The 12871-nt window shown below is 45.5% G+C and overlaps 3 protein-coding genes across 3 annotated transcripts; 1 reads left to right on the forward strand and 2 right to left on the reverse strand.

Moving 5' to 3' along the window:
* Window positions 1–1026: 1026 nt before the first annotated feature.
* Window positions 1027–2286, reverse strand: H6S33_004284 (uncharacterized protein; the record flags this gene model as incomplete). Its single annotated transcript, XM_044835628.1, has 3 exons — window positions 1027–1053; window positions 1107–2024; window positions 2089–2286. 3 exons carry the CDS (start codon window positions 2284–2286, stop codon window positions 1027–1029), a joined length of 1143 nt encoding a protein of 380 aa, XP_044691022.1.
* Window positions 2287–3655: 1369 nt separating this feature from the next.
* Window positions 3656–5374, forward strand: H6S33_004285 (uncharacterized protein; the record flags this gene model as incomplete). Its single annotated transcript, XM_044835629.1, has 5 exons — window positions 3656–3713; window positions 3771–3919; window positions 3977–4581; window positions 4642–4974; window positions 5203–5374. The coding sequence occupies 5 exons, from the start codon at window positions 3656–3658 to the stop codon at window positions 5372–5374; spliced, it is 1317 nt and encodes a 438-aa protein (XP_044691023.1).
* A 1731-nt stretch (window positions 5375–7105) lies between these two features.
* Window positions 7106–12562, reverse strand: H6S33_004286 (uncharacterized protein; the record flags this gene model as incomplete). The annotated part of the gene is made up of 4 exons (XM_044835630.1): window positions 7106–7356; window positions 7416–7728; window positions 7778–12074; window positions 12261–12562. 4 exons carry the CDS (start codon window positions 12560–12562, stop codon window positions 7106–7108), a joined length of 5163 nt encoding a protein of 1720 aa, XP_044691024.1.
* Between the last annotated feature and the right edge of the window lie 309 nt (window positions 12563–12871).

Consider the following 12871-nt stretch of genomic DNA (forward strand, 5'->3'; position numbering starts at 1 on the left):
TTACGATTCGACTATCCCATGGACGGATGAAATTATCAAAGTTGCGACCTGGACCGTGCACCCACTTGGCGCTGATGATTTCCTTTTTGAGAGGTCATGTGATATCATATTTGGTCTGGTAGGGGGGGCCGGTGGCTTAGTTCAACTGGCAACCGACTCGGATAATGGTTGCAAATCATTTTTGGTTCACCCTGTCAACCGATGATGTATTGCAAATCATTTTTGGTTCACCCTGTCAACCGATAATGATTGCAAATCACTTTTGGTTCACCCTGGCAACCGATAATGGTTGCAAATTACTTATAGTTGACCTGTCGAGTGGTGCAGTAGGAAGTGGTGCAATAGGCACTGACTCGGAGTTGTCAATGAATCAGGTCGTCACGGTGATATTTTACAAAACAGGCACGGCACAGGACAAACTTGCAAAGTACACAGGAAAAATATGATGTAGGGGCCCTTTTTCTTTTCTGTCCTTCTCTCCTCAACTTCAGCCGGCAGTACTCGCATTCTCTTCTTTTTTCCATGCGTACCTAGTATGCCAGAAACACTGTTAGATGGCGAGTAGTAGTAGCAATTAGAAAAATATTAGATGTGTTACCTACCTGTACATGTTCTTGTAGAGGCCGGTCAACGGGTGGTGGTAAATCCAAAACTCTATAAATTTTGCTGTACGTGACTCTTGCTGTTTTTCTTTTGTACCAGCGGCGTGTTTTTATCTCTTCTGGTCCGTACTTTTGAAGAAGCTGACCAGCAAGTAAAAGCCGGAAATCTTTATGTGTGATTTTGGGTCGAGGTACGGCTTGATGGAGTGAGTAGAGGAGAAAGACATTGACAACCATTGTATCCAGTAACCAAAAGAAATATGGTAACCAATTGCGTCTTGCAATCAGCTGTGTAAAAAAATAACTGCGCAACTGATCAGCTATATCAATACCACCCTTATGATAATTGTAGTCATCGATAAGTGCAGGAATTGGAATATTCATTTTGTGGTTATCCCTGAATGCCTGTCGGATCAAGGGACCACTAGTACTGGTTAAGCGTGGCCGCTTTCTAGACCGTGTAACTTTCTCGTCTAAAGTATGTATGGTGGAGAGTGCGTGCACATGATTGTTGTCCTGCCATTGCATTGCCAGTACACTGGCAAGTCCGTTACTATCTGATACTGCACCACCAACCACCGTATTCCAGGGAATATCTTTTGCGTTGTTGTTGTATTCAAGCGGGAAGCGGCCTGCTTGTAGGCGTGCTGTACCACATGCACCTATTCCGATACTTCTGAGCTTGCTGAAAAGGGCAACAGTACTAAAGAGATTATCCATATAAATGACAAAGTCGTATTCTCGATAAGGTAGCGATGATTCAGCTAGTTGATAGACGACAGCTGTAGTCGGTGCAGAGATACCAACCGAATCCCGGTAGGCAGAAGACAGTTCACCAATACCCTTAACCCTGGAGTGAAACCGCCAATTGATTGTGTATCCATGGTCGCAAATCGCAAACACCTTGTATCCCTCTGTGATTGGCTTATTAGGTATACGAACAGTATGCTTACTTCTTCCCCCAAACCTTATCATCATCTCGTCAACTGTTACTGATGTGGATGGTAGGTAGTATCTCTTGCAGCTTTCACGCATCTTACTACTCAAAGGCTCAAGCTTCTCCCACCAATTATCTGGCCCAATCACACTAGAAGGCGGAGATACATGAAAATACCGCTTAATTTGAAAAAAGCGGTTGTTGCCCATTGCTTTGGAGACTGGTCTTTTCCAAACTGGGACATAGATCCGGATACCGGATGTTTTTCTCCATAAGTCATTAGGTGATTTGCATCTGTTTACACCCATGGCGATCAAAAGCCCTAAGAACACACCAATTTCTTGGGCTGTGGTAGGCTTCCATTTGCGACAGGCACGAGACTTCCTCTGCACAGCGTAGTAGGCATTGGTATTTTCCGATAGTGAGTGGAGTATTTCTGGTGTCCAAAAGAATTCAAAAATATCCAAAGGTGCGAGTTCCACATTCTAAAGTTTAGTGCGCTCCTAGTCAGAACTACCAGTAGTAATAAGTATTAGATCCAGGACATACCTCTAGCTCCTCTGGCAATAGTATCTCGGCCTCATGAAGATTCCTATGCATTGGCGTGTACGGCCTCAAGGGGTCTGCTGGTGAAGTGATACCACTACTTTTCTCTCGGCGACACCTCCTTGGTCGAATTGGAGGTTGTTGCAATTCTCCTAACGGGTGCCGACTCGGAATGCCAGTATTTGGTGCCATGTTCATCATTATCTCGTCCCTTCAAGTTGGAAGTTGCCAGTGAGCTGAGGTCTAACTGAGACATCTTCTGAGACAGCTTGGCTATGCGCACGGTCCAGGTCGCAACTTTGATAATTTCATCCGTCCATGGGATAGAGTACCACTTTTACACATCTTTCAACAACCGGTACTGAGTGGCAGGTAGAAACTAACTGTATATTAAGAACCGCCACATTATTTCAAGTATTGGTCTCTGGAAATTAATGATTAGATTCCTAAATAGTTTGCACAGCACGAATCGACCCGGATCTCACATCGCGCGGGACAAAATCCTACCGACCACCGGCTCTACCTACTGCGAGTCCCTAATGTGTTGGCTAAGGCCCCAAGTATATCTAAATCCCGGAGCAATCAATTCGGAGTTTGCAAAGTCCGGTTGTAAGTTGCATTCGCAAAACTTAAATAATGGCCCTCATCCACTCCCCGTTGTACTGTGCGTTGAAAACTTTCGTTCATCAGTACTAATTAGTAGTCCATCACCCCCGGGCATCCAGCACCCTGTTGTAATGTGCATCCAAACGACGAGAACTCGCCAACTACCGGTTGTAATGTGCATTGAAACACCAAACTGGCTGGGAAAGGCCTGTCTCACTAATCCATTACACACCCGATGATTGATAACTGCTCTACAAGTCGTCAGCCCTCAATTTACACCTCCCTCCAGTGGGCTATGAAGGACCGACACACCCCGATGTGATGATGGACCGAATGAACTATATAGTCCTAGTACCGCACACCGACAGCAACTATTCGGGCACTGTGTCGGTATCTCCCCTACTATTTCGTCGATGGTGCACACCAAACCCGGAATAGCCGATAGTACTATTGGGCAGACGAAACGACTTTCTTCCACCACCCCCGCGTACGTATATGTATGTATGCTTACCGGGAACTTAGGAATCATCATTATTCAGAACGAGGGTCCGGGCCCTGTCTTGTTGACGATGGTAGAAGGAATGCTGCAGGTGGCCACCCCGAAAGATAGTAATAGAGCTCGGGGGAAGCGATAGCAGCACCGATGGTGGAACCAACATTACAGGTTAGCGTTGGCAAATACTCAACGTTGTTGTAAAGTATATCTACAATGGAATACGTAGTTAAAAAGGCCCTGCCCCGAAGGAAATGGAATTATAATTGAACTCGTTCAGTCAGACCTTCACTCACTCGCTTTTTTTTTTGACTGCTGTTTATTTCTCGCGTGGTACAAGTTCGTACCTGAATCTAGTCAGCGCAGATCTCCTTATACTCAGTTCTACGAGCAAAACCCACTACGCCCTACTACGTTGGCTGTGGTCGCAGATTCTCTAGAGCATAACATAACGATAAACGACCTTAGAAAATGACATCAGTTATTGAAAAGAGGTCAGAAATGATGAATGCCAGCGAGGATCTAGAAAGTAGGCACCCTACTAATATGTCCATATGCCAATGCCGATACTAACAGCAATATCTAGAATCGAGTGATGGTTCAGGACCCATCAAACTAGAGAGACAACACGGAGGAAGCAACAATGTTGAAGAAACAATTCCAGAAAACTTGTTCAAAAACATCTGGCACGAATATTTCTTCATTTTAATCGTGACATCCGCCCAATTAATAACCGTAATTCCCTCCCATCTCCAGTATCAATAGTTAGTAAACTCATAAAGATACGAATAGCAAGCAAACCTCGGAAACACAATTATGCCAATCTACCACATCTCACGAGGCCTCGGTGTCGGAGAACATGATGCCGCGAGTCAGAGCTGGTTCATCGCTAGTTTTTCCTGTACTGTCGGCGCCTTCGTCTTGATCACCGGCCGCTTCGGCGACCTTTACGGTTTCAAAACCATGTTCACCATCGGCTGGGTTTGGTTTGCTATATGGTCCCTTGCCTGCGGGTTCGCACCCAACGAAATTTCGTTCGATATATTCCGGGCGCTGGCAGGCATTGGGCCCTCAATCCTAATGCCGAATGCGGCGGCACTGTTGGCCAACGGTTGGCGCGAACAGGGGAAGAAGAACCTTGCGTTTGCGGTTTTTGGCGCAATTGCGCCGGCCGGCTTTGTGATTGGGTGCGCGACTGGTGCGGTGATTACGGAGTGCGGTGGGCGGTGGGAGTGGATCTTTTGGAGTATGGCGATTGTGGCGGCAGTAATTGCAGTGATGGGGTGGATTGTGATTCCAGGGGGTGGGAGGATGAATATCAGGGGTGAGGGAGATGTGGACTGGATAGGAAGCTTTGTGGGTGTTGCGGGATTGGTGTTGGTGTTTGTTTCTTTGAAGTAGGTATCCTGATCATTGACCCTAGGTCAGCCAATTATCATGAACTAACAGAGTCTCAGCGGTGGCCCAACCTTCGGCTGGAAAGCGCCTACTAGTGGTGTTCTATTGGCCATCGGGCTCCTCTCCCTCGTAGCATTCTGCTATATTGAGACGCGGGTCGCCCACCCAATCCTCCCCATGAGCATTTTCCAGTCGCCGGCCTTCGTTGCCGTCGCCATATCCCTCTGCCTCGGCTGGATGTCCTTCGGAATGTTTCAGTTCTACACGCCGCACTTTTTGATGGAGTTCCGTGGGCTCTCTCAGTTAGAAACATCCCTCCAGCTGCTTCCATGCGCAATTGTTGGCGTCGCGATAGCATGCATGGCCGTGTTTATGCTTCCGCGAGTGCCGGGGTACGTTATCTTTGGTATCTCAATGCTGTGCTTTTTCCTGGGACAGTTACTGCTGGCGCTCACGCCTGTGGAGCAGACCTATTGGCAAATGACGTTTCCGACGTTTATGCTGATCTGCTGCGGGCCCGATCTGTCTTTTGCATGCTCCTCCTTGATCGCAAGTGATAAGTTGCCAAAGGAGCAACAGGGTGTGGCGGGTAGCTTTATTAATACCATTGTTAATTATAGTATCGCGTTAGGATTGGCATTGGCGGGGAATTTGGAGGCTGCCACTAATGATGGTGGCAGGGACAGGCTGAAAGGTTTCAGAGCGGCATGGTACTTGGGGGCGGGGTTTGCGGCGTTGGGGATGGTGATGACGGCTGTTTTTCATAGGGGGATGGCAAAGAGGCATAAATAGGTGGGAACGTTAATTGTTGATTATGTAGTTTCTTCATGAGATGTCACTCGGCTAAGTTTGATAGAAATAAAGGCTCTGATTGATTGATTGATTGATGATTGATAATTTGTTTATTATAGAAATAAAGACCATTAATTAATTGATCTATTTATCTATTATTCATGAGGTTAATTACATGTAATGCCCTCAAGGTTGGTAGGTGCGGCCAGGTTTAAAGGATTTATATTGACCATGATTTTTAAGTCTCCATTTGAATGCGCCCCAGTTTATCTTTCTGTATTTCTACTTCCGTAAAGAATTTCAATAAACTGGAAATAAACTGCATCCAGGGAAAGAGAAATTAAACCGACCTGCTTAGCTATCAGTTACAAGAAAAGAGACTTAACCTATATTGGCTTAGTGCCGAAATATTCAACTCATAATTTATCAATCAATCAATCATTAGTGCCGAAAGATTGAAGGGGGTATATAACAGTTGTGAGAAACCTCAAATGTTGAATCAGGGGATATCGGGTTGAGTGTGTAGTGTTATCACCTGTGAGCCACTTGTTTTAGTTTATTTATCAATAATCGCCTCTAGAGCTGCCTATTTTTTCGGGTTTATAGCAGTTCATCGCGGTTGTCCTAACAGTCCGTTTATTTTACAATCCATAGAAGTGCTTAGCTTATTGGGTTTATTGCGTTTATTGGGCCATCAAAACGGGCCCTATATTTCAAACCTCATCACACCATGCAGTCCTAAGGGTCATTAATGCCTTCGTGCCGTTACTGTTCAATAGTTGGTTCATACAGTCGAATCACCCTATAAGGGTATCAATTTCCGGTCCTCGGCGCACCCTTATAGGGTGGTTCAACTGTATTTACAAGTGTAATGCTGTTGTTTGTCCATGTTCGCCAACGAACTAGAATAGACTGTACGATGTATGTGTATGTAACTTGTCAAATACGAGAAGGGAGTTTTGAAGATTCTCCGAACACAGCGTTCCCTAAGAATAATACGGATTATCATTATCCTGTTCATTCCGTAAGCCCTCCTACACAAACATATATATATATATTGCATAGATATATATATCCCTTCAACACTAATCTCAATCATCAATTATGTTGGCAAATGAAGCTGTAGAGAACGTTTAAAATGGTAAAAAAAAAAAAAAAAAAAAAACCAATATTCGGTGCCCCAGAAACTAATCCTCTACGATAGAAATTATCGAAATAATAAACCAGCGCGTGAGAATGAGAATAAAAAAATATAAAAAATAAAATAGTATACATCGAATCGTAAATATGAAGTTGAAAAAATAAAACAATCGTAGAAGGATATCATAATAATAGACAGGGCAAAGCCAAGCCAACCCAGTGACAGAAAAAGCTAGCGAAAACGGAATTCATGGTATAAGGTGAATATCAAAGTGTAAAACGCCTGAGCCAACGAAAGAAAAAAAAGCGCCGCAAGACAAAAGGAAGGGAAGATACCGGGTAGAGCTACGATATAGCGAAAAAGTCGATCGAGGGAAACTTTGAAAGATTCGGATGCTACCATAACCATTGTGCAGGTGCTACCGCATGAACCACGCGGGAAATCAGCAGCCAAACCTCATCATAGTTCCACTCTACTGCTCCTTTTGCCATATATCGAATCTCCAATCTACGAAATACGAAAATCCAGAAGACAAAGAAGAATGACAAGAAATATCGTGGGATGGCGAGAAAAAGAATAGGGAAAAGGCACTAGTGCAGGACCTTACTCAAGTCTCGTATTTCTTCATCTGAAAGCGAGGCTATCCAGAGACACCGTTCACAGACGCCATCAACGGCCTTAAAATCGTACTTATGAGATGCTTCTATTAGGCGAAGAAGTCTCTTGACAATTGCAGCCGTAGTCCGGTGCCGCTCGAAATTTACAAGTGATTCAGTTGTTGGTGATGTAGCGATAAATAGGGCACGCTGAGCGTTGAGAATCAGATCGTGAGTGAATATTCCTATAATAAAGCTGCGTATCAGCAAATATGCCTACTAGCGTTAAAGCAGGATCTCGTACCAACAAAAGGTATGCAGCCTGATTCTCCGGTTACTTTATCCATTTCTGTACGGAGATTGTGGAAATTTCGCACAGGCTGGACCAGAGCTTCCATCTCTTTGAAAGTGCTCATGTCTGCGGCAGAAATGATACTCCATGTTTTTCGCAAACGAGCCACATCTGCAGTTAAAAGCGCGATTGTTATTTGGTACATCGTGGCAAAGTTCTGAAGTCTTCGAGCATGAGCGGCCACATGAATCAATTTGACAATTGTCTTCGCTCGCTCGTGGATGTCTTTCGTCATGACAATTTCAGACCTTGCCCATTTGCACATCTATTCGCTGTTAGTAACAGACCTGATAATAGAGTAAAGGTGCACTAACCAGATTAAATCTCGCAATAACCACTTCAACTCCCCTAATATCTTTAGAATTCAAAAACTCAACCCAATCTCTGACGTTAGAACTTGTTTGACTCCATCTCAACTCCACGAGTTCCTTCCAGTCTACCTCCATCAAAGCATCCTTCTCTATTAATGTAAACTGCTTTGCAAGAAGCTCTGAATCGTAGGCGAGGATAAACGGTAAATGAATTGAGGAGGGCTGAATTGTCGTCTCTAGAGTAGCATTTCGGCTATCTTCAGGTTTGTTTGAAGAAACATTTCCTGAAGAGTCCATTTGCTGAAATGCTCCTGCTTGAGGCCTTGAAACAACTGGATCTTGCGCTACTTTGGTAGCCTGAGCAGAATTTAACGACATAGTCGATTCAATATTAGGTGCGGGCGAAGGAGTATGTCGGAGGGGATGTGAAGGTATTCCAAGTTCTGCAATGATCGTACCGGGTTGTATCGGTGGAAATGTTGAAGAGACAAAGTTTCCCGGTGATACCGGCTGGAATGACATTTCTGATGAAAGTTCGCTGGTGTCGTCCCTGGGGTACTCTTTAGACTTGATCAAATGTTTCTCCAACCCCAGGTCTATACTTCTTAGGGCGATATCATTAGAGGAAGGATGCGGCAATAATGTACGATGTAGGATTGGTGTAGAATTATGAGACTGTTCCGCGCCATCAATAGCGGTAACTGGCTGATTTAACGCTCCTCTTTCATGATAATGGGATGGATCGGTGACCAGGCCTTGTTCTAGCAAAGGTCCAGCCTCTTCCAATCTTTCGATAGCCATTGCAATCCCCACAGAGTTAATATCTACTTGTTGTGTGACTGAGCCTATTTCTTCGAAAGGCACATTTTTTGATGAGATTTGATCGAAAACCTGCTTTTGCCTTCGTTTCATTCTCTTTTGATGATCTTCTTCGTCATTTCCATCCAGCCCAAATGTACGCTCCGATACATGCTCTTCAGCCGTTATCATAGACGAATCTCGAGATTCATGCGGATCTTGCGCAAGATGTCTCAAAGTTATTTTGTCCTCTGTGGGAGAATTTTCTGATGACTTCTTTTTCTGATACGTGCCTTCTAGTTTCATCAATGCAACTTCGATCCCTCCATCGTCACTTTCAGTATCTGGAAGATCCCGGAGCTTCTGGACGCCGACTTCGAATGAAAGCCTTGGGTCCAATCCCAATGAGCGAGCAACAGTGTGACGTCTCAAAGTACGAGAAGACCTTGGTAGTGAGACGCCGCCCTGTGCCACCGCCCCAAGAGAAATCACTCCAGCTAAAAATTGCTGATGAGGTGATTCAGCCCTTGATGTCGCTATGGTAGACGCTGGTCTATGATATATTGAGATCCCAAAGGTGTCTGCTGTAGAAAATGTTGCGGTATCGACAGAACCTGTAGATCTTGGTCTAGGCATATCCATGTCACCCAAAGTAGCGGCAGCTCTCAGGTCTCCACCTGGCCTGCGCCGTAACATTCTTGAAGGTTGGAGGTCCAACCTTCTCCTACTACCGGAAGAACGGGCGTTTCCAAAGATCTCAGAAATATCGTCCATACCAACACTATATTGACTTCGACCCGAGTTTAACCGCTTTAACGAGAAGGATCTCGCAGAATGTAAAGACATGTTATCAACCCCAGCAATTTGTGACAGGTAAGGGTTTTTTTGAAAGCTCTCAAAAGAAAATGATTTGCTTCTTCGAGGTAATCGAGAGTTCCCGGAGAAAATAGTTGAATCCATCTCCGCAGACGAAGACCTATCCTGAGGCTGCTTGATACCTTCGCCCTGCTCACTCCGTTGGGGCCTTCTTACTTGTAAAGGTACGAAGCTGCGGTGCGACTGTTCATCATCATACATGCTGCGTTGCCTCTTTGTCGATTTTGATGGAACAGTGTCTGTGATATCCGGTGATGCGCTTCCATCTTGACTAACATTACTCCCAACCTCTATCATTTCATCCACTTGCCCGTCCATCACCTCGTCTAACTGGGCACTGTTTCCTAGAATGTCTGTATCGCTGTTTTCAAAACCTCCCTGTTCCCACTGAGTTTCCTCAAGGGTTACCTCCTCTTGCATTGCCCGCTCGAAAGCCTCAACGACACCGGCCCCCAGCAAATCGATCCTCGCAGCCCTTGAATCGCCTGACATTCTACTGTTCCCCTCTTGGGCATTGACAGTTATGAATCTTGCTACAGATGAGTTTTGTGGCGAATTTGCTCCTGGAGACCTTTGATGAGGATTTCTATACCCCATAGGCGGCGAGTTCATTGTGCCATTTGTGAAGTTCCCACCTACCTTCCCACTCAACGCTCTCCTAACACTTCCCAAAAACCTTTTCATGCCAGGACTATTAGCATTTTTATTGTTGTGATATTGTTCGTGTTGGGTTTTTTGAAGATTTCGCCTTCCCATTGTACCATTGTTTGACGAGTTCAACGTCGTGAGTGCGCCAAAATTAGATAATTCAGCTACCGGCGTTGATGGAGCCATGACCTCTACATATGCCTGCGTTGGCGGAAATAGGTTGCCTCGAACTAATGACCCAGCATATGGAAAGGCCATAAGCAAATGCGTAGATCGTGCGAGCGATTTTGGCAGTGGTAAAGGCTGCCTTGTATCTCTCAATGCATCCGAAAAGGATCCTGATCGTTTATGAGGCGACGGCCGTAATTTTCTAGTCAACTCATCGGTATTGATAGTACTTACCGGGGTAAGTGTCCTGGTCGATTTTGGCTTCATAGAGAATTGAGCTGGTTGAGCTGTTGGGGTATATCGACCTGTGATCGATGCACGGTCTGGGGCGAAACACGGGAGAGAGGGTGTCTTTACTTGATCGTTGCTAGAATTACTGGATGGTCTTGATGTGAAACGTTGAGTCTTTTCTCGCCCGTCCCTCAATCCTGTCGGTGCCTCTACGACTTGCCTGATAAACGCATCAGTCCCAGAGCTGTGATCTGGCAGTAAAGACTCTAGCCTAGGTGCTGCGGTCCGCGGTCTTAGCAGGGCGGACTGAGATCTCTCACGCCTGATCCCAGGTGGGCCTCCAGCAACGATATCTTGATCGATACTCATATCCAAACATATTGAGCTATCCCAGTACAAGGCGCATGTCCTTCTCCAGCATCTCTTAAGTTCTCGAATGATTTTCATATCCGATGGATTCGCCTCACTACGGATGTCATTCGACAACTCATTTAATGCTCTGACAAATTGTTCTCTCAAAGGTAATGAGGGGACAAAATCATCGGCGAAATAGTTCAGTAACCAATGCCTAATTGCAACAAACGTCCGTACTCGCACGACTCTTCCAGTATCATCATCTCGATTAAAAGCCCAGCGCAACCTTGTGATTAGATAAGCGACTAGATCTGACGGCGACATGAATAGGCGGAAGGTGAGAAAGAAATCGGACAGAAGATGATAGTCCACAAATTTCGCAGATGTTATTTGCGATATTATCCGCGCAGGGGTGGCGGCACTGATTTCTTGGCGCGAATCATATCGAACTATCAATGGGTCCTCGGAGCTTGGTGGAAAAGAAAGGTCATCATAAATATCAGGATCTATCAGTCGACGTGGGGTAGACGGCATAAAAGAGGACAGGGACATGAGAGGGATTTGAACATCAGATGTTGGTGAGGATATAATGGAGGGCGAAGGTATGGGGCTTGGAATGGCGGAGGCTAAGAGTGATGTCGGATCAGCACCTGGCCAAAGCCACCGGACGTCTGCGTGGTGAGAAACGGTTGATGCCGTGCCCAGTTCACCTTGGATCGACGGGATATGCAGACTCGATGCACCGTAGAGAAACGGCGTACCATTGGGCGAAAAATGAGGAGACCCCAAATTATAATGCGGAATCTGAACGTCAAGTGTCTGAAAAGACTTCGGATGACCAGCCGTTCTTGGCCTCATCCGCTCCCCACTGGGACCATCCACCTGATCCACCTTCATTCGAAACCCCCCCAGATCTGGTGGCTTAAAAGATGGACAATTGTCATTGATAGTACTATAAGAATGGGCCCGGTTATTTCTGGTGCGTGGCATTGGTGGGGAAGATTTAATGAATGTATCATATTCATCTTGCTCTCCACTTCTCGTCCTTGGGGGTGTTTTCGGAGGAGGTGTTGGGGGTAGTTGCTTTCTAACTCGTCGATCGCCCACATCTACGTGGTCTTGTTGCCAACCCTTGTTGTCTCTCTCTTCAGCAGAATTTGGTGGAGTATTCGGGGGTAGTACGAATTGCTGTTGTTGCAGTTCGTGCGCTGGTCGAATAACAGGTCTATCAAAGAAAATAGAAAATATACGAATCAGCAAGAAATATATCTTGAACAACCTTTTTTCATTCACAACTTTTGATTTACAGACACTCGTCCCAAGCCACGGTTAACGGATGATTTATTGATATCTGTATATGCCGTCTGTCCAAAGAAAGAGATAAGAAGGATAATGGAGAGTAGAATGATACCTGAGGTATATCATGCCACCACTGACACCTCCTACAGTAAACTGTTGCCCACGGTTCGCATGGTTCTGGGCAGTTGGCTTCGACATATAACACTTGTCCCTCATTCGTGGCCGTTCAAAACTTGACTGTCCCCCATCAATCATAGCATTATGTCGTTTTCGTTCTGGGCTTTCTACAGGAGTGGTTGTCGGAGTAGGAAATTTTCGGTCAGGTCTTCGCCGGGGGTCGTGGGTGTGAATCCGTTGCAACAATGCCGGGGATGGAGTAGGTTGAATGCAAAGTTCGGAGAGAGGCTCGTCCATCGCCAAGTTTGCTCCAGACGATGAGGACCCTTTCTCAGAGTCTGAACCAACACACAACCGAGGAGCAATTAGGGTGATGTCGGCTTCCGTAGTATTGAAAGTGATGGAGAATTATTTCTTGTAAAGGGGATGACAATAGTAGAGACAGAGAGTGGCCTCGATGAGGAGGTCACTTCTCCGGCCTCTACGAAAGCTAAAAGTTTAATTTAGAAGCTGGGACCGAAATGGCTACCGTAACATTCGACAAAAAAGCATAACTGTCCAGAAGGAAAAAGCGAGTAAGCGGAATAGATTCGTACAGATAGATCG

Source organism: Morchella sextelata (genome assembly GCF_020137385.1).
Source record: "Morchella sextelata strain SCLS chromosome Unknown scls_17, whole genome shotgun sequence".
Lineage (NCBI taxonomy): Eukaryota > Fungi > Ascomycota > Pezizomycetes > Pezizales > Morchellaceae > Morchella > Morchella sextelata.